This window comes from Lytechinus variegatus, chromosome 2 (assembly GCF_018143015.1).
Source record: "Lytechinus variegatus isolate NC3 chromosome 2, Lvar_3.0, whole genome shotgun sequence".
NCBI lineage: Eukaryota > Metazoa > Echinodermata > Echinoidea > Temnopleuroida > Toxopneustidae > Lytechinus > Lytechinus variegatus.
Genome location: NC_054741.1, coordinates 49664945 through 49690309, shown reverse-complemented (window position 1 = coordinate 49690309; position 25365 = coordinate 49664945). Strand labels below are relative to the sequence as shown.

Sequence of the window (25365 nt, the reverse complement as noted above, 5' to 3'; positions counted from 1 at the left end):
GCACAATAATCTAATCAAATGAATGAAATAATTTTCACAAGATTCAAAGTTGACATACATGAACAACTCAAATAAATATATATATATAATAAAGGTGGAGAGCGTTGTGGCCCAGTGGATTAGTCTCCGGACTCTGAAACAGAGGGTCGTGGGTTCGAATCCCAACCATGGTGTAATTTCCTTCAGCAAGAAATTGATCCACAATGTGCTGCACTCAACCCAGGTGAGGTAAATGGGTACCTGGCAGGAATTTATTCCTTGTTGAAATGCAGCGCGCGTAAGAGCTGCACTGCTAAAGCCAGGGTAATTATGCTGTATATACTGTAGAGCGCTTAGAGACTCTGACAAAATAAGTATTAAGCGCTATATAAGCAAGTATAATTATTATCATTATTATAATAAATGGTCTGTGTTTGCTTTATAATGGTCCCTTAAACATTCTTAAAAATATGAATCTAGGGGCTGTCTTACAAAGAGATACGATTGATCAAATCAACCTCAACTGTATTGAAATTCATTGATGTTATAATTTCATCTACAAATAATTTACACAATTTCCTTTGTAGAGAAAGAACAGCACACTGAATTTTCAAGAAATCACTGAATTATGAATTTAAGCATTTTAGGTGTTGATGTTGCTGGCTTTCCATAGTTGTGATTGATCAGATCAATCACAACTCTTTGTAAGAGTAGATGTTAAGACTGAAGAATGATGAATTCATGAAACTGAGCTAAAGACATGCTCAGCATGATTGTCTAAACAGTGCAATTTTGTGTTAAACTGAACAATGTATTTTATGTAGTGTAAATAAATAGATAAATAAATAAAAATGCAGTGTGCACTGCAGTTAAAGGCAAGGCTACAGAAGCAATTAGAAATAACAATTCACTGCTATTAGACTCTCAGGCCAGTATTCTGAAGTCTGGTTTAAAGTTGTGGTTTAACTATGGAAAGCCAATAATGGCAAAAATCAGCAGAATTTCAATGTATCAGCTCATCTTTCTCTCAAATCATTCCTAACTGTTTCGGAGGGGTAAATAAGCTTTCTTCACCATTCATGAGTTAGGAAAGAGCACAGTAAACATAGGAAACATACAATATAAGGGGAATTTTGACATGTCTGGCTTTCCATAATTTTAGCACAGAGTTAGACCATGGTCTAAGTTAAATTTATTTTGACTTCAGAATATGGGCCTCAGAGTTTCAATTTTGATATTTCATGGTTTGGAAAACTAAGGCATAACAGGCACACAATACATGGAAGAGGCAATAAAAACATTAATTCAATCGCATTATATCACATATACATATAAAAACAATGCCGGTAATGTTGCCAAATTCAATCAATGCCTTGTGGAACAAAAGGTTATTTCTTCACATATCAATGATGATAAAGATGATTATGATGATGATGATGATAATAATAACAATAATAATAATAATAATAATAATAATAATAATAATAATAATAATAATAATAATAATAATAATAATAATAATAAACAGTAACAATAACAACAATATTAAAAATAAAAATTAAGCTTTTTTTCCATCAGGACCAGAATACCTACCAATCTCCAACCTACATGTATTTTGCTGAGCACCTTTACTAGGAGAAAGAGGTTCCATTTTCCGTTCAGTCTTTAGTATGACTTGGCCAGAATTTGAACCCGCAACTGTACATGAAACTGGTGCTTGAACCACTGAGCCACTCAGCATTCAGTATAAAATTATTGCTTCTATAAAATGGCAAACTAAGTTGGAAGCACACAATTACATATGAACCATATTATCATAACTCTTATATAAAGGCAACATGAACACTTCAATATGGCAAAGCAAACTAAATATTTACATCATGTGTTATTTCAAGGAAAAGAAAACATCATGCTGTCATTTCTCACATTTGAATGTAATACAAACAGCCATGTTTGCAATAACAAACACATCATTTCAGTATCAATGACTTCTTAATAAATGCTGTAATGTCAAAATAAAAGTCATTTATAACATGCACACCATCATCTACAGGAATCTATGAAAACATGTGTACACATTGGACCTTTGAATAAATTAAAATTTGGTAAAAAGAAGAGTCTGCATTTCAACTGTACCAGATAATACGACAAGTCATGTTGAATAATAATAAAAGTTAATGAAGACTCAAATACAGTTTGTTTTTGTTTAATTTGACATGACATTAAAGGAGAATGAAACCATTGGAACAAGATAGCTTGTGTGAAAACAGAAAAATCAAAGAAACAGATCAACAAAAATTTAAGAAAAATCGGACAAATAATGAGAAAGTTATGAGCATTTGAATATTACGATCACTAATGCTATGGAGATAGCAAATTGGCAATGCGACAAAGATGTGTGATGTCACTTGTGAACAACTCTCCCCATTACTTTAGTATATATTTCACTTGAATTGTCTCTTTTATCACATCTATCCATAGATCATGTGTTCTTTCTACATGAGGGCATGTAATACATATTTTTTAAGAATACATCTTGGATAAAGAGTTTGTATCATCATCAGAAAAAGTAAAAAGAGATATTTTGAGGGTATTTATAGTCCACCAAAGGGAAAGTTGTTCATCAGTGACATCACACATCCTTGTCGCATTGCCAATGGGAGGATCTCCATAGCATTAGTGATTGCAATATTCAAATGCTCATAACTTTCTCATTATTTGTCCGATTTTTCTCAAACTTTCTCTCGTCTTATTCTTTGAATTTTGGGTTTCTACACAAGCCTATTTGTTCCAAAGGTTTCATTCCCCTTTAAATACAGGCCATCCATCGGAATTGATTGTTGTCAACAAAGATATAATGCTTTGTGCATGTAAGCACAAAGGAAATATACTGTAGTGACTGAATAATACCTTCATACTAAATGGAATTATATATTGCACACAACTTTTCCATTTAAACACAATGGTAACAAACTAGAAATATTCAATTAGTTCCTAGCTTTTACAGCCACATACTTTAGTGACAAATAATATGAAAACAGATCTTGTGCTATCACAAGGCATCATGGGAGTTAATTCCCCAGTCAGTCTACCAGCAATATGCTATGCATAATTCATTACCATGTAATACTGGATAAAAACGTAATCTATTTCATATTCACCATAGATTGTGGTCCAGTGGGGATTTGATTATACAGTACATTCTAAAAGAATTTTGTTACGCAGCACATCATATTGTGAAGCATATCTACAGGGAATTTTTTTTCCTGACTACAATCTCTCATACAATGTTCATATATCCTCTACGTCACGAAAGTAAAAGCATGACACCATGGAAATTCAATAAAACAAGTTAAAGATCTTTGCACAATTGACTTCACACAATTTCCTCATTACAAAGCAGCAATACTGGTCACACTTTGCAACCGTCAACTGAACTATACTATACTATACTTTGATATATCCCTATATCATCAATATTCTTTGAATATTCTTGATTTTCTGGTCAGCTGCTCATTCATGTCTCCTCTACGGTGTTAATGACACCACCTCTATAGTGCCGGGTACAGAAGTCTTTGATCCGTTGACAAGCTTCCTCCGTCTTCTCTTTTGGAACACTCAGCACGACTCGGAAGAAGTTGGGATAATCAAAACACTGTAAGGTATGAAGACAGGTTGAGATGAAACTCATTAATAGAACAGTGACATGTTCCTTCTGAGCAAACAGACAAACTTCAGAATTCTGACATCCTATTTTTTTCTCAGAAATGTTGAAATATTAGATATTTTACCAGTAATTCCAGATGGAGAAGAATGAGAGGAAAAGAAATAACAGCAAGCCAATAATAATGTTTAAAGCATAGGTAATTTTTTTTGGGGAGAATACCTATAATTCTTGATTCCTATAGCAATGTACAATAGAGAGTTATCAGCAGTGTTTCAGGTGTTTCAGGATTCAGGTATTGCATATTTCTATACAATAGGTATAAAATATAAAATTCATGAATTACAGAAAAGAGAAAACACAGCTTCTTCTATATTTTACACTAGGAATAAGCTTGGATTTGAGAAGAATATTAAATGGAGAAACTGAAAACATGAGGAAACTTACTTTTCCTGGCAGGCAGAAAACCGACTGTTCTGACATCAGAGATTGAACAAACTCCATATCATCCATGAAGCCATCAAATTTATCTATCTCTAGTCCACACTGAAAAAAAGGGAAAATTCAATTTTCAACCATAGAAGAGTTTTATAGAACAAACTAGGACTACCACTGACAGGGAAAGATACTGTGCTATATGGCAACTTCCTCATGCAAAAAAAAAACATGTATCATATATACAGAAATGAAAATATAATTTTCCCCTGGTTTATTGCCTATGTCACTGCCACTACAGTACCAGACCTCTTTACACTATAAAGATCAAGATGGGTGCCAAGTTCTTCAACGAGAACTGGGCAAAAATTGTAGAAGTAATTTGATCTACAAGTTTTGCCAACAGAGTGACCGACCACCACTCATTCTTCAATTAGCTGGTTCTAATATGCTTCATTGGACTTTGTGTGAAAAGGGGGGAGGGGGTATCAATAAAGTGAGTATATCAAAGACATAACTGTGATACAAACGTAAAAATATGCAACTCGCCACTTCTGAAATTGAAAAATAAGATATTCCAAACAAATAATTTTCATTCATTTTGTATTAAATCGTAATTAGGATTTATGGAAGATATTTTGCAACTTAAGAAAGAATTGTTGACAACTTCAGGGCAAATCAACTTTCTCCCTATGTATCATAATTGTAATCTATGACATCATGTCATTTACCCTTTGCCATCTGGAGCAAGATGGTCTCTATAAAAAGCTGATGGAGAATTACAGAATGCAGTAGAGAAAAAGTGAACTTACCATGAGATACATAGCTCCATTGGGCATGATGGGCTTCAAGCCTGGTGTTGAATCCAAGAATTTAAAACATATTTCCGCATTTGTCTGATGAGAACAAAAAAAAATAAAAAGTATGAAAAAAAGGCCTCTATTTCAAGAGGTTACTTCTTTCTGGGGGCCAATCAAAATATAAGATTTCTAAATGTGTACATTTGAAGTAAAAGCAAATAAACATTACTGTACATATATGACACAATTCTTATGATCAGATTGAGACATACTCCCTAAATACATGCATATGTAACACCCCTTCAGAATAAGCGGGGGGGGGGGGGGGGGGGTCGGGGGGTATTGCGTGATGCTGAACGGGAATTTACGTTGCAAAAGTAGTGTCATGATCAATATAGCCTGCTAGATGTATGATAGCAGGCAATGTGAACTAAGAGGGAGGCATACCTTCAATACATCCATAGTGTTCTCATGGAAGCTGTTTGATGTCTTCTCAAAGATGGCCGGAAGAGCACTCTGTATCAGTGTACAGGGTCCAAGTATCTTGGTAGACAATCTGAAGAGTCCCAACCGAACCTACCACAAGATGAATATCACAGTAATAAAAGTATAGGCTTCACTGCGAAGCATAGTTAGAATTTATAGCTAAATGTATTCAACAGATTATCAACAATTAAATCCCTTCTGTCCCAACTAAACACAATATATATTGACTATCATACTTCCTGCTTATAACAAGGCTTTAATATGTTTCTTTTTTTTTACTTACTACTATACATGATTTCTCCAAAGTCATTTGGACCTGTGCCTTCATTGAATTGTGCAACCTCGTGTGTCAAGGTATTGTAAATGTGTGTAAATAATTACCCATTGCAGTACTTTGTCGAGAATCATAACATAATGGAATAAACAGAAAGATCTAAGTACCATTGTGACAGTAACATTTTCTATACCGTCGTTAACCCTAACAACTTACCTCTTCTTCAAATGCTCCAACTGGATCATGGATAAGAACCCAGCCGAGACGCCATCCTGGGCAGAGATATCTGAATCACACAAAAAACTAGACCATGTCAGTTTACAATTAAAATTAAAACCAAATAAACAGGAGAAACCCCTAGTATAGCAATTAAAATGCCACTAAAATTGGTAAAAGGCATGGCACACAAAACAGTTATGAAAATCTCATTTTGCATATCATATTCTAGTCATTCATTCTGTCACACTATGGATAGCTTTGTAAAACATCCGTTAGGATGGGGGTGAACTTATAACAATTACAGCGAAAAGTGAAAGTTGTCTGTGAGGCGATCGTTTCAAGGGTACGGTATATTCAGTTGTGCTCAAAAGTTAGTGAACCCACTATAAGAAAAACATGGCAGAACTTGAACACTTTGGCCCATAATTATGGGAATCAAAAAGTGTCAACATTTCTATTACATTGTATGTTTCTCATGTTTACTGTGCTCTTTCCTGATTCATTGATGGTGAAGACAATCATCTGTTTCTACTTCCTAGGCAATTATGAATGATTTGAGAGCCAAATGAGCTGAAATATGATACCTCTACTGTTAGTGATTTATGTAACAATTGGCTATCCATACTTAAATCACAACTTTAAACCTGAGTTTAAGTTAAACCCGCCTTAAGAATATGGGCATTTAAATTTCCAGGTGGGGTTCGCTAACTTTTGAACACCACTCTATATATTGAGTAAAGATGAGGAGTGAAGAGTACCTTTTAGCCAGTCCTCCACAGGTAAGCACGGGAACATTAGAAGCCAATGATGCCACCGAATAGAAGGTATGGCCAGAGAATACCATATCGGCATACACCTCATCAGATACAATAGGAAGATGGTGCTTCGATGCAACTGAAAAGAAGAACATTATGCTATCATGCAAATACTGTGTACGGGATTATGGTAACAATACCCGAATAACATTTTTTAGTGTCATAAAAACATGCAAACTGTTTGTATTCAATGAAGTCTTATTTGCGGTAGTTGATATTAGGGCTAAATGATGTGACAATAATATTGTGATGTCATGATATTGAAACTTTGATGAATGCAGGGTAGATTAAATATTTCCCATGATTTTTTTATATTTCAGACATTAAACTTATCTCAAACAATTGAAACAAGGCATAAATTCTATTTATCAAAATTAATTGATGTTTCTCTAACCTTAGTATAAACTTGTGTGAATAATGTATACAAATGCTGCTTTTTGCAAGGCATAGCATAGTTTGTTGGGAATTACAATGACAAAAGTCACAAAATCTATTATCTTTAAAACATTAGAAACCGATGAAAATAATGCATAAAAGGGCTGATTTTTTTAAATAAAACATATTTATACAAGGCATGGCATAGTTTGAGAGGAATTATAATGACAAAAGTCACAATATCTATTACAGTATCTATACACATTATGAAGCAAATAGTATGAGAGTATCATCGTCCTTGGTCTTATACCTGCTGTGCAATTTGCTAAATAACACCTTTAATTTTGATATCAATTATGAAATATTATTCCATTATTAAGAAAATCTTCATTAAAACCTATAAATAAATGTAAAAAATGAAATAATCATCAATAAAAAGAATGAAGATTTGAAATTTTGCTGCTTATCATTGAAATTATCTCTACAAATTAGTACAATGGGTAAAAAAATAAACCCTTACTTTTAATGATGTCTTGAATGTGTTCCTTAGAGAAGACTGATCCACAAGGATTAGATGGGTTGTTAACCACGATACAAGCTGTCTTGTCATCAATCTGAGATTCTAAGTTCTCAAGATCAATCTCCCATGACTTACTGGGCTGGAAAAATGAAAATGATAATAATAATAATTGTTATACATCTACATCATAAATTGAAAACTGGAAATAGCTTAAAGTGATTGGTTAACATTGGTTTGACTTTTAAAAAATCTGAGCGAGAAGGTCACACTTGTCACCTGAGTCTAGGCTATGTTACAAAAATGAAGCCCAGAAAAAATTGCGTTCGAAAAAAATTATTTAAGGCTTCAAAAATTGAAATATAAAGTGACCGGAAACACCATCTTAAATTCATCCCATACACTTATTAGTTTTAGCTTTTCATTCTCAATAATGGTTGTTTTCAGGGTTTATTAGTTCTAATACATGCACTTGTACACATGTTTCATCTTGGTCTGAGAATTTTTTAAATCAGCTGCTCACAAAGTTAAACAATACCTTTAATTCTAATATTACCATATAAAATAACATCAATTATGGTTAACCTAGAAGTAATAATCTAATCAAAAGTTTTATTTAAGAGATATGTCTTAAGTTTGCTTAAAAAAATATCACGATTATTTTGTGATCAAAGAGTGCTAGATAGAGAATACCAAAGGATTGGGCCACTATACACGTAGGTGAAGGACTTGCGTAGTTATAATAATGTTCAGATAACAATGTATTACTAACTGACAGTAGCACATTATTAAACTGCTCTCCAAGAAAGGGCTGTATATCATATTGAACTGTAGAAAGACACATTATTCTTCAGAGTATCCAATGTACTACTTGTAATTATCATAAATACCCTGACTTTGCAAAATTCAAAAGTGAGAATATTAGTCCAATATCATATACATTATTGAATCTGTACTAAAATTATTTTCTGGCTAAAAAAAGGCATTTCTGGGGTAACGATATGCAGTTCTTAGAAACATTTCTAAAAGCGCAATATACAAATGTTGCATAGCACTTTGAAACATTAATTTTGTATAAGTAATACAAATATTGCATATTATTTTTATTATCATTAATTACCACATTCTCTCCCCCCCCCCTCCAACTTTTTCTTCTGCCCTTTCTTTTGTAAGGAAACTAACATCCCACAATCTTTTTTTAAATGATCATATCACATGACATTACCATGCCCAGCCATGTGATTTGCTTTCTTTTTAGTTCTACAATGCACAAACCATTTTTAATATCAAGGCAGGTATTTTATTACCATGCACATCCTCTAATTAAAAATAATGCAGGTACATGTACTTCTGAATAAGAGTATTCTGGCTGAATTATTGGCTCAACATTTTTATTGGCTTCTATAGTTTAACTCTGCCCCTAGCCTTGATATGGTGCTATAGCTTAACGCTACACTACTTTATTCTAATTTCATACCCACATTATACATCGGATTTTCAGTATTCAGTGTCGGATTTTAGTAAGTGTGAAACAAATCATCTATTCAAATCACAATGGTATTAACTCAAAGTTCAACATACTTTTGGCTCCGACCAGATAATGCATCATCTCTCCAGAGCTAGGAGGGCGCTCACTGTATATCAAAGCACAAGTTAACAGCCTTCTAGCACCAAATGCATGTCAAATAGAACATATCGTCGGCCTTATGCCAAAAGGGCCTTAACCCGATTTTAGGGGTTCTGAATATTTTATAATAAATTTAACACATTTCATGTAAAACTTAATAACTTAACACGTTTATCGAAATTGGCTTCAAAAGCAAAAAAAAGACCACAAACTTTTGATTATTAGAGAGGCCAAAACCTTTATAAACGCCATTATCTCGGAATGGCCAAAAGCAGTTAAGGCCCTTTTGGCATAAGGCCGAACATATTCTATCCTTATCTTCAAATACTTACCTGTAGTTCATAGTGTCTGTACTCAATATCATAGCTTCCAGAGAGGGTGGTGTAGAGAGCAAAGCCTGGTCTTGGGACCAGAATATTCTGACCTGCATCGGCTAAGACTCCAATAGCTAGGTCTATAGCACCTGAACATCCACAAGCCAGGATTACATCCTGAAGTCATAAAAAATACAATGTTTAAGTCAGGAAATAAAATTTCTGCATGATTAAAGTTTTCTTCAGCTTAATTTGCTTGGGATCTCATTCGGTGTCCCAAAAGTTACAAAAAAAACCCTGTAAGAGTAATCATGCAATGACAAGTGAAAGAACCAGTTATCAATAAAAAATATCAAACAATAAGTCTTTTTATCCTTCAACTTATTTCCTGATCACACACTCATCCATTCCATCTACAATATCGTCCCATCCCTCCTTCTATCTAACCACAATCCATCCATCCTTCCCTCCCTCCCTCCCTCTATCCGTCTGTCCGTCCATCCATCTATTCATCCATCCACCCAGCCATCCATCCATCATCCATCCATCCATCCATCCATCATCCATCCATCCAACCAACCAACCATCACTTTCTAAATTAATAATATGAAGGAAAGATAACTACTTCACAGAGACTCACTAACCTCAGAGGTAAGAGGGGCATCAGGGTGTGAGTATTGCTTGGCTACTGCAGCACGGGCTTCAACATAACCTACAAAAATAAACATGTAAATAGTTTCTAAAAAAAAAAAAAGCAAATATTCGTTTCATCATTTAATGGTATTTTAGTGTAGTTGTGTAACTTAACCAAACAACACCTTTCAGTCTTATGTTGACTTTGATGTAATTTTCAATTTCCAACTTTGTGTTATATTCAATTTGCCACCTGTTAAACTGACTAAGAGATAAGGATGATACACAATCTCTGAATCAACAGGTGATAAATGATACAGAATAAGCATGACTGAAGTGCATGTGTGTGTGTTTTTTTTTTGCAGCAAATGCGTTTTCGCACTTTTAAGTTCCCAAATATTTACATGAATATGCTACTTGAATAAAATACTCAAAGCATGATCACAATCAGCACAACTATAAATTTCTTGTTCATACAGTATTTACAGTATATCTCACTTTTATATATTTTGGTTAATCCCCGATAAGTTTGGTCACTATTAGATCAAGACGCTGTTCCAGTTTATTACAACAATGATTTATTTATTTCCATGAATATTATTATCCTTTAACTGTTACTAGTAAATGTGAATGTTACAAAAGATGTGTTTTTTTTTAGTTTTATTGGATGTATAATTTGCAATTTCAAATGAAAAATTATTTTGGTCAGGATCCAACCAAAATAAAAACATCTGTGTATCTATCTTTCTGAAAATAATTTCAAATAACAAACGCATAATTCCACAAAGAATCTAATGAAAAGAACTCTTAATAATTTCTGTTTTGTATTAGATGAAAACATTAATTACATTTAGGCTTGAGATACAAAATTGAGTACATGTTCTTACCCACAGAAGGACTGTAGCCATTATTCTTTCCTGATTTTAGTGATACATTCACAGCATCTACAACATCTTCACTAGGATCTAGATTACCAAACTTGGTTGGATCACCTGTACAAGGAAAACAGAATCATACCATTACAAGGTAATAAATGATATGTTAGTTTATCAAAAGGATGTAAAGGCAAGATCACCCCTACAAAAAGTTTACTTGAATAAAGAGGGAAAAAACAAAAAAGTTTAATGCTGAAATCTTTATTAAAACTGGATGTGAAATTTAACTAGAAATTCATAACATATCAACATTTTGCTACACAATAATTGTAAGAGCAATTACATTCATTTAATTAGTTATTTCCTCTTCAAGGATATTCATAGCATATAATGATTACGAAAATACCAGAATGTCTCAATTGAGCTTTATTAGGCACTATATTTAATGAGATTTTTTATCATCTTGAAATTTAAACACAATAGAGACTGCTACACAATAGAGACTCCTAGTGGTAGTGGAAATGGACAATACGATTAGCTATGTTGTTTAGTGTTATTTACATTGAGGTACATGTAATTCAAGACTCTTTCTAGAAGGACTATTTTAGAGAAAAATTATGTTCTTTTTAAAAACAATACCAGGAGCATACCCCATTCCTCAAACTTAATAATAACCCAAGCAATAGGCAATGAAGCAAGCAGACATGGCTACATTCCAACAAACTAAGGATAAGGAAGTTCTACAGCTCAAAGCTGTAGAACTGTGCTGATACTGGGGGGGGGGGGGATGGTGTCCTCCATTCACAATTCATTTTGTATTTTATTACAAAAAAGGCGGTTTCAAACCGCCTCGATCACAAGAATCCCCGTTAAATTACGAGAACTTTTTTTGGCTAAAAAATACCCATTAATTATTTCTGCATTCACACCGCCCCGCGACGTACCCTTCTAGATAAGTTCCCGAAGTTACGAGCATGCGCAGTATGGTCTGATAAGCAGGCAAGGCGCGAGATTCAAATTCACTAGCCCAGCAGCCACCCACGCCGCCGCGCTCAACGACACGCTGGGCTAAAAGTTCCCGTAATTTGCTTTCACATCGCCAAAATACCTGCGACCTTGGAAAAATCCCTGCGAAAGTTCTCGTAATTTCGCCAAGTACCTACTATTTAGCGGGTATTTTCTTTCGGGGAAATTACGCGTAGTTTGCTTTCACATTACCAAAATACCTGGTATTTTCTGATCGGGGTAAATTTCCCGATCAGAGAATACCTGGAACTGGCGAACTTCGAGGCGGTCTGAAACCACCTAAAGATGAGATATACCAACTTTCTTTCATTACATTGTGAAACAATCTTTGAATCCTTCTTGAACAGTTACATGTTTTATTACTATTGCTATATAAACCTATTGTGATTTGATTTTAAAAGAGTCTCAGTCATCGTCAAAACTACAAAAAGTAGACACTGAATGGAGATACAACAGGACTCTCATGCAGATTTTGAGCATGCATAACATTCTATTTCCAAGCTTTAAAAATTTCTTTCGCATTTTCATGATGTCACATATTTTTTTTTATGTGCGACAACAGTCAACAACAATGTTAAAAAAGTGCAAATGGGACGCAAACAGTGTCTGGCAAGTGAAAACAGAAATAATTCCATTGGAAAAATTTCCACGAGGTAGTATGCAAGTATTAGGCAGTGTAGTATGTGCACATAGGCATAACTGATGGCACATGTACATGCTACCAATCCAGATAACAGTATTTTCATTTGACACAGAACGTATTGATTTCCAGGCCATCTGTCAACAGTCTAACTTTGTTTTCATCTCCCTTGTGCGTATGAACACATTATGAATCTCTTTATGATCTATGAATCACCTTTCCTGATCTAAATATTATATGCTTCCTGTCAAGCTGTTACAGTATGAGTATTCCTACTTACTTCACACATGAGCCTAAATTAAAAAGTTTTCTCTTTTATACAAGTTCAGAAATATGCATGCAAAAACAGATATTCCCATGCATTAAATACTTCCGGTTAAAATGCATATTGATTCAGGTCAAATTATACCCCCCAAAAATAGATAAATCACGAAGTTAGGGCGTAGGTGTAAACTTTTGTAAACAAAAGTTTGGAATGGGGAAAGGGTTGCAGCTTTAACTTCGGAAGTTCTGAAATTTTCAAGTTTTGAGAAAACTCATAGCATTCACATTTCCTCAGCCTGAAGTTGTTATGCTTTTACAGTTGACATGAATTACCAAAAAAAAATAAATAATGATGTGCTGTTTGAAAAATATTTGGGAATGAAAACCTCACAAGGCCACAATCTTTTACTTTTCACAGCAGACTGGAATGCAATATACTACATGTATGTCTATTAAACACATGGGAACTACCAGCACAAACTGTTGGTTGTACTAATATGGACCAGGTGGAAACACATGGTAATATACTGGTAGTTGAAAAACAGTATTCCACTGCATCATAACAAACAGGGACCGACCTACCATGGGGGTAGGGGATGACTACCCCTTTGATATTTCAAATAGTGAAAAAAGGAGCAAATTGTTTTTAAGAAAGAAGAGTATGAAAAGAGAGGTCTGGGTCATGTGACTCTATATTAGCTAGAAATGAAAAACAAAAATGACATCACATTTGGGTAGTCTTTGCCTCCCCCACCACTACCTCAACATATCCTGCCACCCCCTGATCACAAAGTGAACAAACAATTTAAAGAGTTTTTTTTATTTATCTAGGTTCATATACTTCTTATTTCTCAAAATATTTCTAATAAGCACAAACATGGATAAACAAATAGTAAGTGGCATAATTGTGGAAAAACTGTCATAGAAAAAGATTTATAGGAAATTTATCATTTTACAACTTGAATAAAATCATTGCAACAAATGTGACGTTGCAAATTTGAAATGGAAAACTCCTTCAAGATATATAGCAAACAGTATCCAACAAAAGTAAACCTGATATAACTTGCCTATTGATAGAGCGATGATATCCTTATCAGGGTTAGGTTCCAGTTTCATACCATCAACGATACCACGGATTGGATTGATAGTACGTAGAGAAGCGTCTGATGCTCTGACCTGCCATCTTGGTTTTTTATGGTAGCCGTTCTCCATGCTTTTCTGAGGAGGGTCGACTGTACACAATATGAAAGCAGGCATAAATACTTAGAGGTAATAACATGAGCTTGTATTCAGAACCCCTTGGCATTCTGTACCATTCAATATCTTTCGAAGTATTATAAGCATGGATTATCAAATGGTAAAAGATGATTGATGACCATGGTTACTGTGCCAAGTCCACGAACATGATGATGAAACACTATGGTTTTACCACAGCGATCCTGGCCTACAAACGGTTTGATTATAAATTTGATGGTCAGTGTAGCCGGTTGTTGTTTTTGCCAGCACAGGCCATGAAAATCATGACTTTTCCATTTAAAGTCATTATACAGGCATAATAGACAAAATCAATAAGAAAACATTACATACTGTGCCAAGTCCTATAAACATGATGAAGAAATACCATGGTTTTACCACAGCGATCCTGGCCTACAAATGGTTTGATTATAAATTTGATGGTCAGTGTGGCTGGTTGTTGTTTTTGCCAGCACAGATCATGGAAATCATAAGATTTCCATTTAAAGTCATCATACAGGCAAAATAAATAAGAAAACATTAATACCTGCACATGTATAAGAGAAGGAAATATTGGAAGTGAAGAAAATAGATCAATCACCCGTCCATACCTATTTTAATTGTACTATCCTTGATGTTTATTAGGAGTTGGGGGAAAAATACTTTTTGGGGTGCTCCTTGGCGTAGATTGGTCTTCACAATATGAATAGATTATTATCTGTTTGGAAGAAGAATGAGATATAGATGTTCAGTTAATCTAAGCACCCTAAATATGTGCCAAATTTAATTGTCGATTCACTTTCATAGTTTCATTGTTTTTTATATTGCTAGACTTGGACCAAATACCCAATCAAAATGCAGTGTAACATACATTGGCAACTATGAAAACTCAGTGTTAAAATTCTATTTAGTTTCTCAGATTCAATGTTCCAAGATTTGTTTTAATAAGATCTCTAAACTCCAGATACAACAAACATCTGCTAAATGCATGTTACTTTAAATGTAATGCCAACATACAATATGCTCACTATGTTCGGGCAAATGGCAGACATAACATAGACAGTTTACAAATTGTGAAGTCAGCATAAAAGAGAGCTCTTGTTCCCTTTCTTTGGCATATAATACAACCTAGTACTGTTCTGCAAATCAATAACAAAGGATATCTGGCTATACATTCTTTGAGGCTTTTTACACAGGATTTTCTTAACCCCGGACTATCGCTAACCCCGTACTATCCTTAACCCCGTACTATTTATTTTCCTTTTCACACATGCCAAATTGTTTTTGCTAACCCCGGATAAGGAATGCTTGCTTTTTACACACGAAACTCGCTAACCCCGGACTATTGGTAGCTCATGAATATTCACGAGCGCACTGAGGGGTCATTCGGGTCATATCCAAAATCGCTGACTTCTGGCACGCGCTTTTTTTTTCATCGCCGTGATCGCTGTTCATGAATATTCATTATACTTACCTCTGATTGGACAACAGGGCCGGCTCTGTTGCGGGGCATGAATGGGAGCTCTTAGCCCACTTTCGTTTTACACATGCGATCTTAACCCCGTACTATTGCTCTTAGCACCGCAATTGGTGGGATAACCCTGCTTTTTTGCAGGGCCAAATAATCCCGTACTATAGGTGGGGTTAGCCCACTTTGCAAAAACGCTGTGTAAAACGAAAGTGGGCTAAGCTTAACCCCGTACTATAGGTGGGGCTAAATTGCCATTTAGCCCCACCAATAGTACGGGGTTAAGGAAATTTTAGCCTGTCTAAAAAGGGTATAAGAGACTTGAGTTGTCTAATCAATAATGTTCTGTCTGACATAAAACCCGTTCACATTTGCTCTATGGCGAGGAGAAAACATGATCAGTTTTAACACTTTTTGTGCCAGCTTAATATAGGTAGTTTGAATAAAACGGCTGTTTTCGACTCGCCATAGAGCAAATGTGACCGAGGTATAAAGAATAACTCAACTACATGTACCTAGTACACACTGCAAGTCATGCAAAATTTTGCAAATGTGCAATTTTATTTACATTGTATAATTTTGCATAAAAAACAAACAAAAGTATTGGAACATCAAAGCACAATTATTCATATACCTTTGACTAACAATTTTCAACACAACAACAGAAGAGCATGCCAGATTAACGACAAACCATCAACATACTATATAAAGATACTACATGACACAAAAACAGCTGCTTCCATATATGAGAAAAAAATATGTCCACAGAACAGATAATTCTCTGCAGGTGCAGCAAATAAAAAGTACTCAGCATGTTGAATCATAATAATGCAATGCCTATTTGCTTTTCTTGAAGCTGTGCCAAAGTACTGCAAGAAAACCTACATTAATAGAAAGGTGCAACTTTTGCTATAAATATTGTATGCTACTGCAATATGTTTAGAGCAGGGCCATTTTTATCTTCATAATAGGATAGGGCACATTCCTTCAGTACAGCACAAAATAGAGAATTTTAATAAATTATAAAAGGACATAAAAACAATATCTCAAGGCTAATATCCTAACAAAACAATTTATAAGAAACAAAAAGTAAAGAAGTAAAGAAATACATTATTAAAATATGAAATATTGTATAATTCAAACAAAAAAACAACAAAAGAAATGAGTGAGGGACATCATCAACTGTCTCATTTGCATGTCACTGAGTTGTGCATATAGCTGTTTTGTGATAAATATTAGCGAAAATTAAAAATGTCATAACTTTCTTATTTTAAGTCTGATTTTGATTAAATTTTCAGCAAATGTTATGCTAGTTTGATTTTTCTTTATTTATTCAAATCAACATTTTCTGGGATGGACTTCACCTTTAAGGATGGCATTTTTAGAACATGAAAAATACTTGTTTAGGGTGCTTTTTAGGGAGTGTTGTGGCCCAGTGGATTAGTCTCTGGACTTTTAAATAGAAGGTTGTGGCTTCGAATCCCAGCCACGGCATAATTTCCTTCGGCAAGGAACCCACATTGTGCTGCACTCAACCAAGGTGAGGTTAATGAGTACCCGGTAGGATTTATTCCTTGAACACTTTAGCGTCTATCAATATGGAAGTACATAAATGGACATATTACATTATTATTATATTTTCAAAACCCATGGTCACACGTGGTATCCATTCATCAATGGAAGTGTCCCCCCCCCCCCTCTCCGGGGTCTATGCTCAAGTACAGGTAGGAGGGAGCACATATTTGCCTTGTTTCTCTTTGATCATTTCATATCTCTCTTTCAAAGACTATCAGAAGTGAGAAAATAATTATATAATATTGACTGGCCTTGAGGGGAACATCAAATATATTGCCAGCAAAAGAATCATATTGGCCCGAGTGTTTAGACGAGGGCAATATGGGTCATTTAAGGACAATATATTTGATGTTCCCCGAAAGAAAAGCTAGTCAATATATTTATTCTCATCCAAATCAGATATCTAGAGCAAAAATCATAATGGGGATAGAACTTTTGAAAATAGAGTTCTATTGTGTAATGTCAATATCGGTCTAGGCTCTGCACTTTACCATTATGAAGTTCTTGCAAGCCGCTCGGATCCAGCGTTGTCTTTATTATGGCGTATATTGTTGGTGCGCGGATCCTTATGAAGCGTATCTCTTTATACGCATCCACAAATACCCGAATGTGAGACCAGGGAAAATACAAAGGTATATTTTGCGTTGTCTCTGCATGCGAAGTAAATACGCGCATTGAGACCGAGGGAAATACAAACAATATACCTACCCTTCCCGATATTCAAAAAATGTAGGGCAATACGGTTTTGTAAATGACCAGCTCAGATGTCTGATACGGGTGATAATTGATGTTATTCAACCATCCACCAATGGAAAGCTATGTACATGTACATGTAAGCTACAAAACCGTTTTATTCATCTTTCAAATCTGCACACTACGCCAGTTTCATGCATTTTCCAGCTTTCCAGCTGAGTATTTACATGTACTTTAAAAACATTCAAATTTGTGATGTTGAGGGAGAGATTTAATATAAGTGATAAGTGATATAAGTTTATTCAAACCAATCAAGTGGTATAATACTATACAGATATTGCCTACCTAGAGTTTGAATATAACATTTCCTCTCCCTGATGGAGTTATATTTTTCCCAAGGGAATATATTTCGCCCGAAGCGCGCAGCGCTGAGGGAAAATATTATCCCGAGGGAAAAATATAGCTTCGGAGGGGAGTTGAAATGTTATTTATTAAAACGATAGACCAGGCAATATCTGTTATATTATATAGTATATGTGGATTCGCCATCAGAAATTGCATTCATCATCTGGTTCAAGAGCAAAATTCTTGCTACAGCTCTGATCCGTCTACGTCATAATAGATTTTTTTTTTAAATACATCAAACGCGTTCTTCATGCAATCGACGCGTTAACACTAGCGCGTACATCAAATAAACTATCTTGTTGCGCAACTTGTATGCAGCGAGTGACGTCACCTTAGTGGATATAACGCCGCAATTGAAAATACTACGCAGTATATTCCCTGAGGTGACGTCAAAACCTAGAATATAACAAATGCGATCCTCGCAGCTATGGTCACGTGATGGCGTATTGACCTATCACTGATTCGAATCTACATAGCCTATGTAATATAAATATTTAGTACAAAGGTTGGCAAAGAGAATATAACATAAAAGGTTTGGGACCCCATAGAAGCAGAGCTTGTGAAAGGGGGGCCCCTTGATGAAATTACTATATAAGAACATAAAAAAAAACAGAGGAAGATATATAAAACATTATAGCAAAATATTGATGATAAAACAAACATACAGACACGACAAAAATAATCAAAAATAATATAAGATATAAAATGATAAAACATTGTAGCTAAAATATTGATGATAAAAACAAACATAAAAAAAAGAATACAAATATATTTACAATGATAAACTAGAAAGTAAACATAATTAATTTGAAGACATTTTCCAAGCTCTCAAATAACAATTTTCGACATGCTTTTTTTAATAATGGCAGTGTTGGACTGGATTTTATGCTTTGCCTTTGCGGTAATCTATTCCATTCTTTGACACAAGCTATCAGAATGAATTCAAAGCAGTTTTTGATTGATGGCTAAGATTTCTCTGACGTGTATTGCATGAATGAATGTTGGAGATAACAACACAGAAAAGCATCTGTTAAAAATGAACAAAACAAACACACAACTACTATACAAGCCAAATTAAAAAAGATTATTCCTGTCTTATTGTCTACTGTATAGTATGATGGATCATTCAATATTGATTATATTTTTGAACATCCAGTGTAGTAAAATAAGTAATACTAAGTAATAAGCAAGGTATATCTGATTAGTTATCAATTATTAATCAGTATTTAGTTTTTTTCAGTGACCCTGAGTGTGCGTCATCAATGCAATGCAAACATGGATGGACGGACCAGCGGCGCAGCAGTCATAACACGGGTTGCTCATCGTATACAGTAGTACCGTACCGGTATTTCTGCATGAGTAGGTCTAAATCGTCCGATGCTTTCATTCTGCAATGTCAACTGCCGCAATCGTACCATGTCAGCAAAATTGTTATTTCAAGATTAATCAATTAACACCAACACAAATAAAAATAAGCTGATCATTCACTGGATCACATCATCATGACATTTCAACCATTAAGGTTACTTCAAGTAAAATCTTACCAGTTGTCTTGACAATCTTCGACTTTGATTGATCTCTCAAATTCCGCCGGTACAAGATGCCGGTGTAATTTTACTGATGCATGCACGCCGACCACCGAAAAAAAACACAGCTCTCGACTCAACGTGATTGCATATATACGTAGTTGCATGCGTCATTGGCCGAAAGGGGCTTGTCGGCTATGAGGAGTGTGATTGGTCATTATTTGTGGGCGCTGGCCGAGAGCCAGACGATTCTACTTTTGTTTTCCAATCTCTCAATCGTCAGAGCGATTTGGTTGATTGACAGCAATACAAAATGAAGAGTATGCATATAGAGCATGTCTCAAATAGCGCTTTTCTCTGCGTTGTAGGCTGGGCTTACCCTGCATAATAAAAAAAAGACAATATGATAAAATATATAGGCCTCGTCGTGGACTAAAAGGCCGCTCACAGGGCCAGGGAGGCTCACATCACATGTTCTTTGATCTATGTTTTTTGTCAACTATTTTTAACGTTCACTCACATATTGGGAAAAGGGACCTCCATTAATTATGAATGACATTCTTGATTATTCAACCAATTAAGGTTTAACGTTGCAATGTTTTCCGAAATATGATGGCAGACTTTAAAATCCCTCGCACCTTTGTGTTGTGACCCTTTTAATACATGGCAAGTAAGGTTACATGTAATCTCAGCAGCAGGGCACTAGCGTACCTACGGGGGGAGGGGGAGGGGGGGGGGGGCAGAGGGGCAGTCTGCCCCCCTGACGAGCTACAACCCATACAAAAGACACATATCCCTGCCCCAACGAGCTTGAAGACCTTGATTGCCCCCTGACGAGATTGAAGACCTTTTTATTGCTTGTCAATTTTTTTTCTGGTACGAAAATCTTTATTTCTTTCTCACTCCCCCATCTATTTCAAGTTTTCCTCTTCATAAAAAATAAAATAATTTTACAAGGCCTATTTGGAAATCAGACCGCTCATTAGAGGTGGGAAACACTGGAGTAAATCCCATGGGGGGTAGGGGATATATCCCCCCACTTTTTGAGGAGGGGGAATGGCCTGTACAATCATCCCCCACTTTTTACGAAAGAAATGAAAAAAAAAATCAAAGAGATAATTGTTTTATTGGTGAAAATTCTACCTGAAATACCGCTTAACAAATCAAAAAATATTATTGAATCATACAATGCAAATAAAGAGCGAGTTCACCATTTCCAAACGAAATACTTACATTGTATGTCCTTATTATGACATTAAAGAGAAACCCCCGTTTCTTCCCATTCATCAATGTTGGAGTCTTTGGGAAGGGGTTAAGATGGAATGTCAATTTTTTTATGTAATCTCTAATAAAACCATTAAACCATCATGGGGTAAAGAAGACAATAATATTGGAGGGGTATTTGCCATATGGACATACATGTCTGCTCTTCATGAATTCCTAAAATCAGTCCTCAAAATGCCCCACTTCATGTCCGAATTATCTAAATTTTCAGCTCGCGCTTCGCGCTCGCAATATTTGATTAGTGAGATGGTATGATAATCATGATTGCAATGACTACAAAAAGTGTTTCATGTGTTCAGATGTAATTCTAATAAAATCAGCAAGCGCTTGGCACTCGCATGAGACGACTATGGTGAGATATGCATACTCTTAATGGATTTCAAAAATGTTTTCCTTAAAATCTCGCTGTTTGGGGTCAAAAATAGACGAAAACTTCAGCTCGCGCTTCGCGCTCGAATTGTTTCTGTTTAGTGAGACAGGTATCTATCATGATTACACAAATTTGATTATAATGTCCCTTTTCAGGTGTAAATATAAAAAAAATCAGCTCGCGCTTCGCGCTCGCATTATATGATCAGTGAGATGCATATCCCTTTAATGACACTGTCCTTAAAATGTCTCTATTAGGTCAGTATACCTGGCAACTGAGCGCACTCGTGCAGTGATTTAAAAATTTTGTTGGTGCCCCCCATGCCGTGACCCACGGTACGCCACTGTGGACATATATCAATGACAATTCTTTGCATATCTAAAAGCATGATTGCAAAAAAATGCCAAAGTATTTCAGTCATCCCCCCACCCATCAACACGGATTTACGCCAGTGGTGGGAACAGATAACGGTCTGACTCGGTATATAGTTTGCAATATTCGAAATAGGCCAATATGTAATGTTCACGATCTGTCTTTAAATAGTATTCGCTTAAAGACTAAACAAAAAAAAAACTTTCTTTGATCCCTTCGGACCATGTTTAGTCATCATTATTCAAATTTTGTGAGAGCCATTGCATAAATTATGATAAAAGAGAAACAATGCATCAGATTGGGGAGATTATCGGATCTCTCGTATAGGCCTATAAATGTAAAGAGGTTGCTGATATTTATAACTGATGATAAGCGAAACTTATAATATTTTACACCAAATTTTGATAGTTTTTCAGTGTCACGTTACTTTGTATGCTGTTACTTTATCTTTAACTTTATTAATAAGGTTCTTATCTATAGGCCTGATACGCCATCCATCAGCCTTCTGCTCAAAATTATCTTGCAATAAATGATTTTTATGTATATAATAAGTGTGGAACTCGGTCATTGCCCCCCAAGAAATATGTCGCCTAAGTATATATCTCTAATTTCTAGTATATAGGCCTACTGCATATAGGCCTAATATTATGTCCGGGGTATGTGTTAAAACCAGGGCAATGATCCCATATACATGTATTTTAATGACAGGGATTTGAAATATATTCCTGGATTTAGTTTGAATCCTAAATTTTAGTTTTAAATCTCGAGGGATTTGCATTGAAATTTTTTTAGATTTAAAAATGAATCTGTAGGATTCAGACTAAATTTTAAAATCGATTGTTTCGGCCCTATAACTACAGTCCATCTGATAGATTTATTTTAAATCCCTGCGAATGCAATTTAGAATGAATATATGCCTACATGTCGAACATCAATTTGGCGCCTCCCTTGGTTGAAGATCAATTCGGCACCCCTATATGTCGAACTTTAATTCTGCGTCCCTAAGTAAAACATCGATTCCGCGACCCCCCCCCCCTCCCTATGTCGAACATGAATTCGGCGTCCCTTAGTAAAACATCAATTCAGCGCCCGCTATGTCGAAAATCAAATCGGAGCCCCTTGTCATGTTGGTAAAACATTAATTCTGCGCCTCCATATAGGTTGAAGATCAATTCGGCGCCCTTATGTGGAACTTTAATTCGGCACCCCCTATCATCGAACACCAATTCGGCGCCCCTATTTAGGACATCAATTCGGCCACATTATGTCGAACATAAATTCGGCGCCCTCGGCCTCTGTCGAACAGTTCGACGCCGGCTCTTCCCTCTCTCTTTTTCTTTACTCTTTCTTTAGCCCTATTTTTTCTCTTTCTCTTGTTTTCCTCCCTTTTACACCCCTTTTCTTTTCCTCTCTTTTCTTCTACTTTTTTTGGCGCCCCCCCCCCTTTCGCCTACCCGGCGTGGGGGGGGGGAGGGGAGGGGAAGCTCCAAAGCGGCCCCCTATAATAGAATACCCACATGGTATGAGGCCTATAATAGCTGTCTAGCGCGAGCTGCATGGTTTTTAAATTCCATTGCTCCCGACAATTGCTCCACGATTGAAAATTGTACGTTAAGCCAACAATCAAACCTAACCTCCGAAACTAAATAAACCCCTTACCGGTAAGCATTTTTATTAATATTAAGAATATTTTAGACCTTTTTGTGTTAGGCCTATATAGAGCGAACCTGCGAGGATCGTGGGTGCATGGAGGCGAAAAGTGCGTGCTCATATACTGTAAAATTGCGTCAACAAAGAAAGAGAGAGAGAGAAAGGGAAAGAACGGGGACCAAACGCCATTCTTTTATAGTGATTAACTTTTTTTTTACGCATTTAATTTTTATTCATTGAAGGATGGATTGATTGATTTATTGTTTTTCTTTATTTTATATTGCAGGGTATTCATATGGTTTATTTATTACAAAAACAATACACATGCAGCCAATGGCTGAAAAAAAAATGTGTTTACAAAATGGTTCACATAAAAAGAAAGTATAAATAATACATGTATTAGACCTCGTCGGACCTCGTAGACTTAAGAAAAATCGTTGATAGATAACAATATTGGGTCTATATAGATAGATCAGATAAATAGAAACTCAAGCGATCAAAGTTTAATAAATTGAAGAGAATTGTTTAGTTAATCATACATTATTTCCGTTGAAAGTAGAAAATAGATTAATCATTAATTGCCACAAATCGCTGAAAATGAAGCCATGTAGTGTAATAAATACAATTAATCAACATTTGCCACTATAATTATGCAATAGAGAAATAAAAATTCATCAAAATCTAGTACTATAAATACAAAATTCAACAGACAATAAATAGAATGGGGAAATATTCCCGGGAAATATTATATTATCAAATTTATATTCACACCTGAACACAGTATTGCCCGGAAAAATATGCCAGTATACTATATGTAGATATTGTAATATGAATACTATTTGCATTGAAATGTATATACATGTAGAAGTTTCTCAAAAATCGTCATTGAGAGTAATTCGGGATGATAATTAGACATTGGGCTTTATATCCTACATTTCCTTTGATTTGGGTTCCTGTGGTAGGTGAGAGTTCCGTAACTGCTTTCCAGACACAGACTGACGAGATTGGGGAAGAAAGTCACGATGGCGCCACGACCTGAGGAGATCAGACGCGGGATCAGACGAAAAGGAAAGAATACCCCCTCTCGGTGGGATCTACAGTGCGTATAAAAAAGTTTACACTTTGCAAAAGCCCTTTATTTGAAAATATACAACACGTGGGTATAATATTCTTGGGGTTGGGTCTCATCTATCTAATGAAAGTAAAAGCTTTGACAGAATGTTACACTTGAGTGAGCACTGTCCATTTTTGTAAAGCTCGCAGAAATGCTGGTTTTCACGCTGTGTGAAGGGGAAAGGGCGAAATCAAACTTACCCTGCGAATCTTTTCTCATACATTTCCTTTGCATTTTTAGTCAATTGAATTAAAACGGATATATTAAATCATTTTAAATAGAACAATTTTGCCACCCAAAATGAAATTTCAACACTTAGTAAGCACAACCTTTACCCTTTTTGTGACAGCTGCATGGATTTGAGGACAAAACCGAATCTGAACAAAACTTTATATCAGACATCTCCAGCATTTAAATCTCACTAAGTTTTTATCATTTAAAGTGGGTTTACATTTTCATTTAATACTCGATTGTATACACTTTTCAAAAGCTTGATAATTAATAATAAAATGAAAATCAAGCGTAAGCAATTTCATGTAAATCACAGCTCAGTGTATATAAAGCATATATCGTCACGATGGGGTGGGGCGCAATGCACTCTTCGAAATGTATTGGGCAAGGAAACAAGTTAAAAATGTAAAAGATATCTTCAAATCAATTTTACTAGCTAAATTCCATGTGTTCATCATGATTAAGGTCTACGTTTGTTTGCATAACTATTTAAAAGTTCTG

At 35.3% G+C, this 25365-nt stretch overlaps 1 protein-coding gene across 1 annotated transcript; it reads right to left on the bottom strand.

Annotated features, from left to right (window-relative positions):
• Positions 1-2722: 2722 nt before the first annotated feature.
• On the bottom strand, positions 2723-19966 carry LOC121408260 (tyrosine aminotransferase-like). The gene is made up of 13 exons (XM_041599663.1): positions 19862-19966; positions 14788-14894; positions 14011-14175; positions 11026-11130; positions 10150-10217; positions 9524-9682; positions 7568-7706; positions 6616-6751; positions 5855-5924; positions 5326-5454; positions 4891-4974; positions 4091-4189; positions 2723-3634 (listed from the first exon to the last, which is right to left on the bottom strand). Exons 3-13 carry the CDS (start codon positions 14153-14155, stop codon positions 3497-3499), a joined length of 1272 nt encoding a protein of 423 aa, XP_041455597.1. The 5' UTR covers positions 14156-14175; positions 14788-14894; positions 19862-19966; the 3' UTR covers positions 2723-3496.
• Between the last annotated feature and the right edge of the window lie 5399 nt (positions 19967-25365).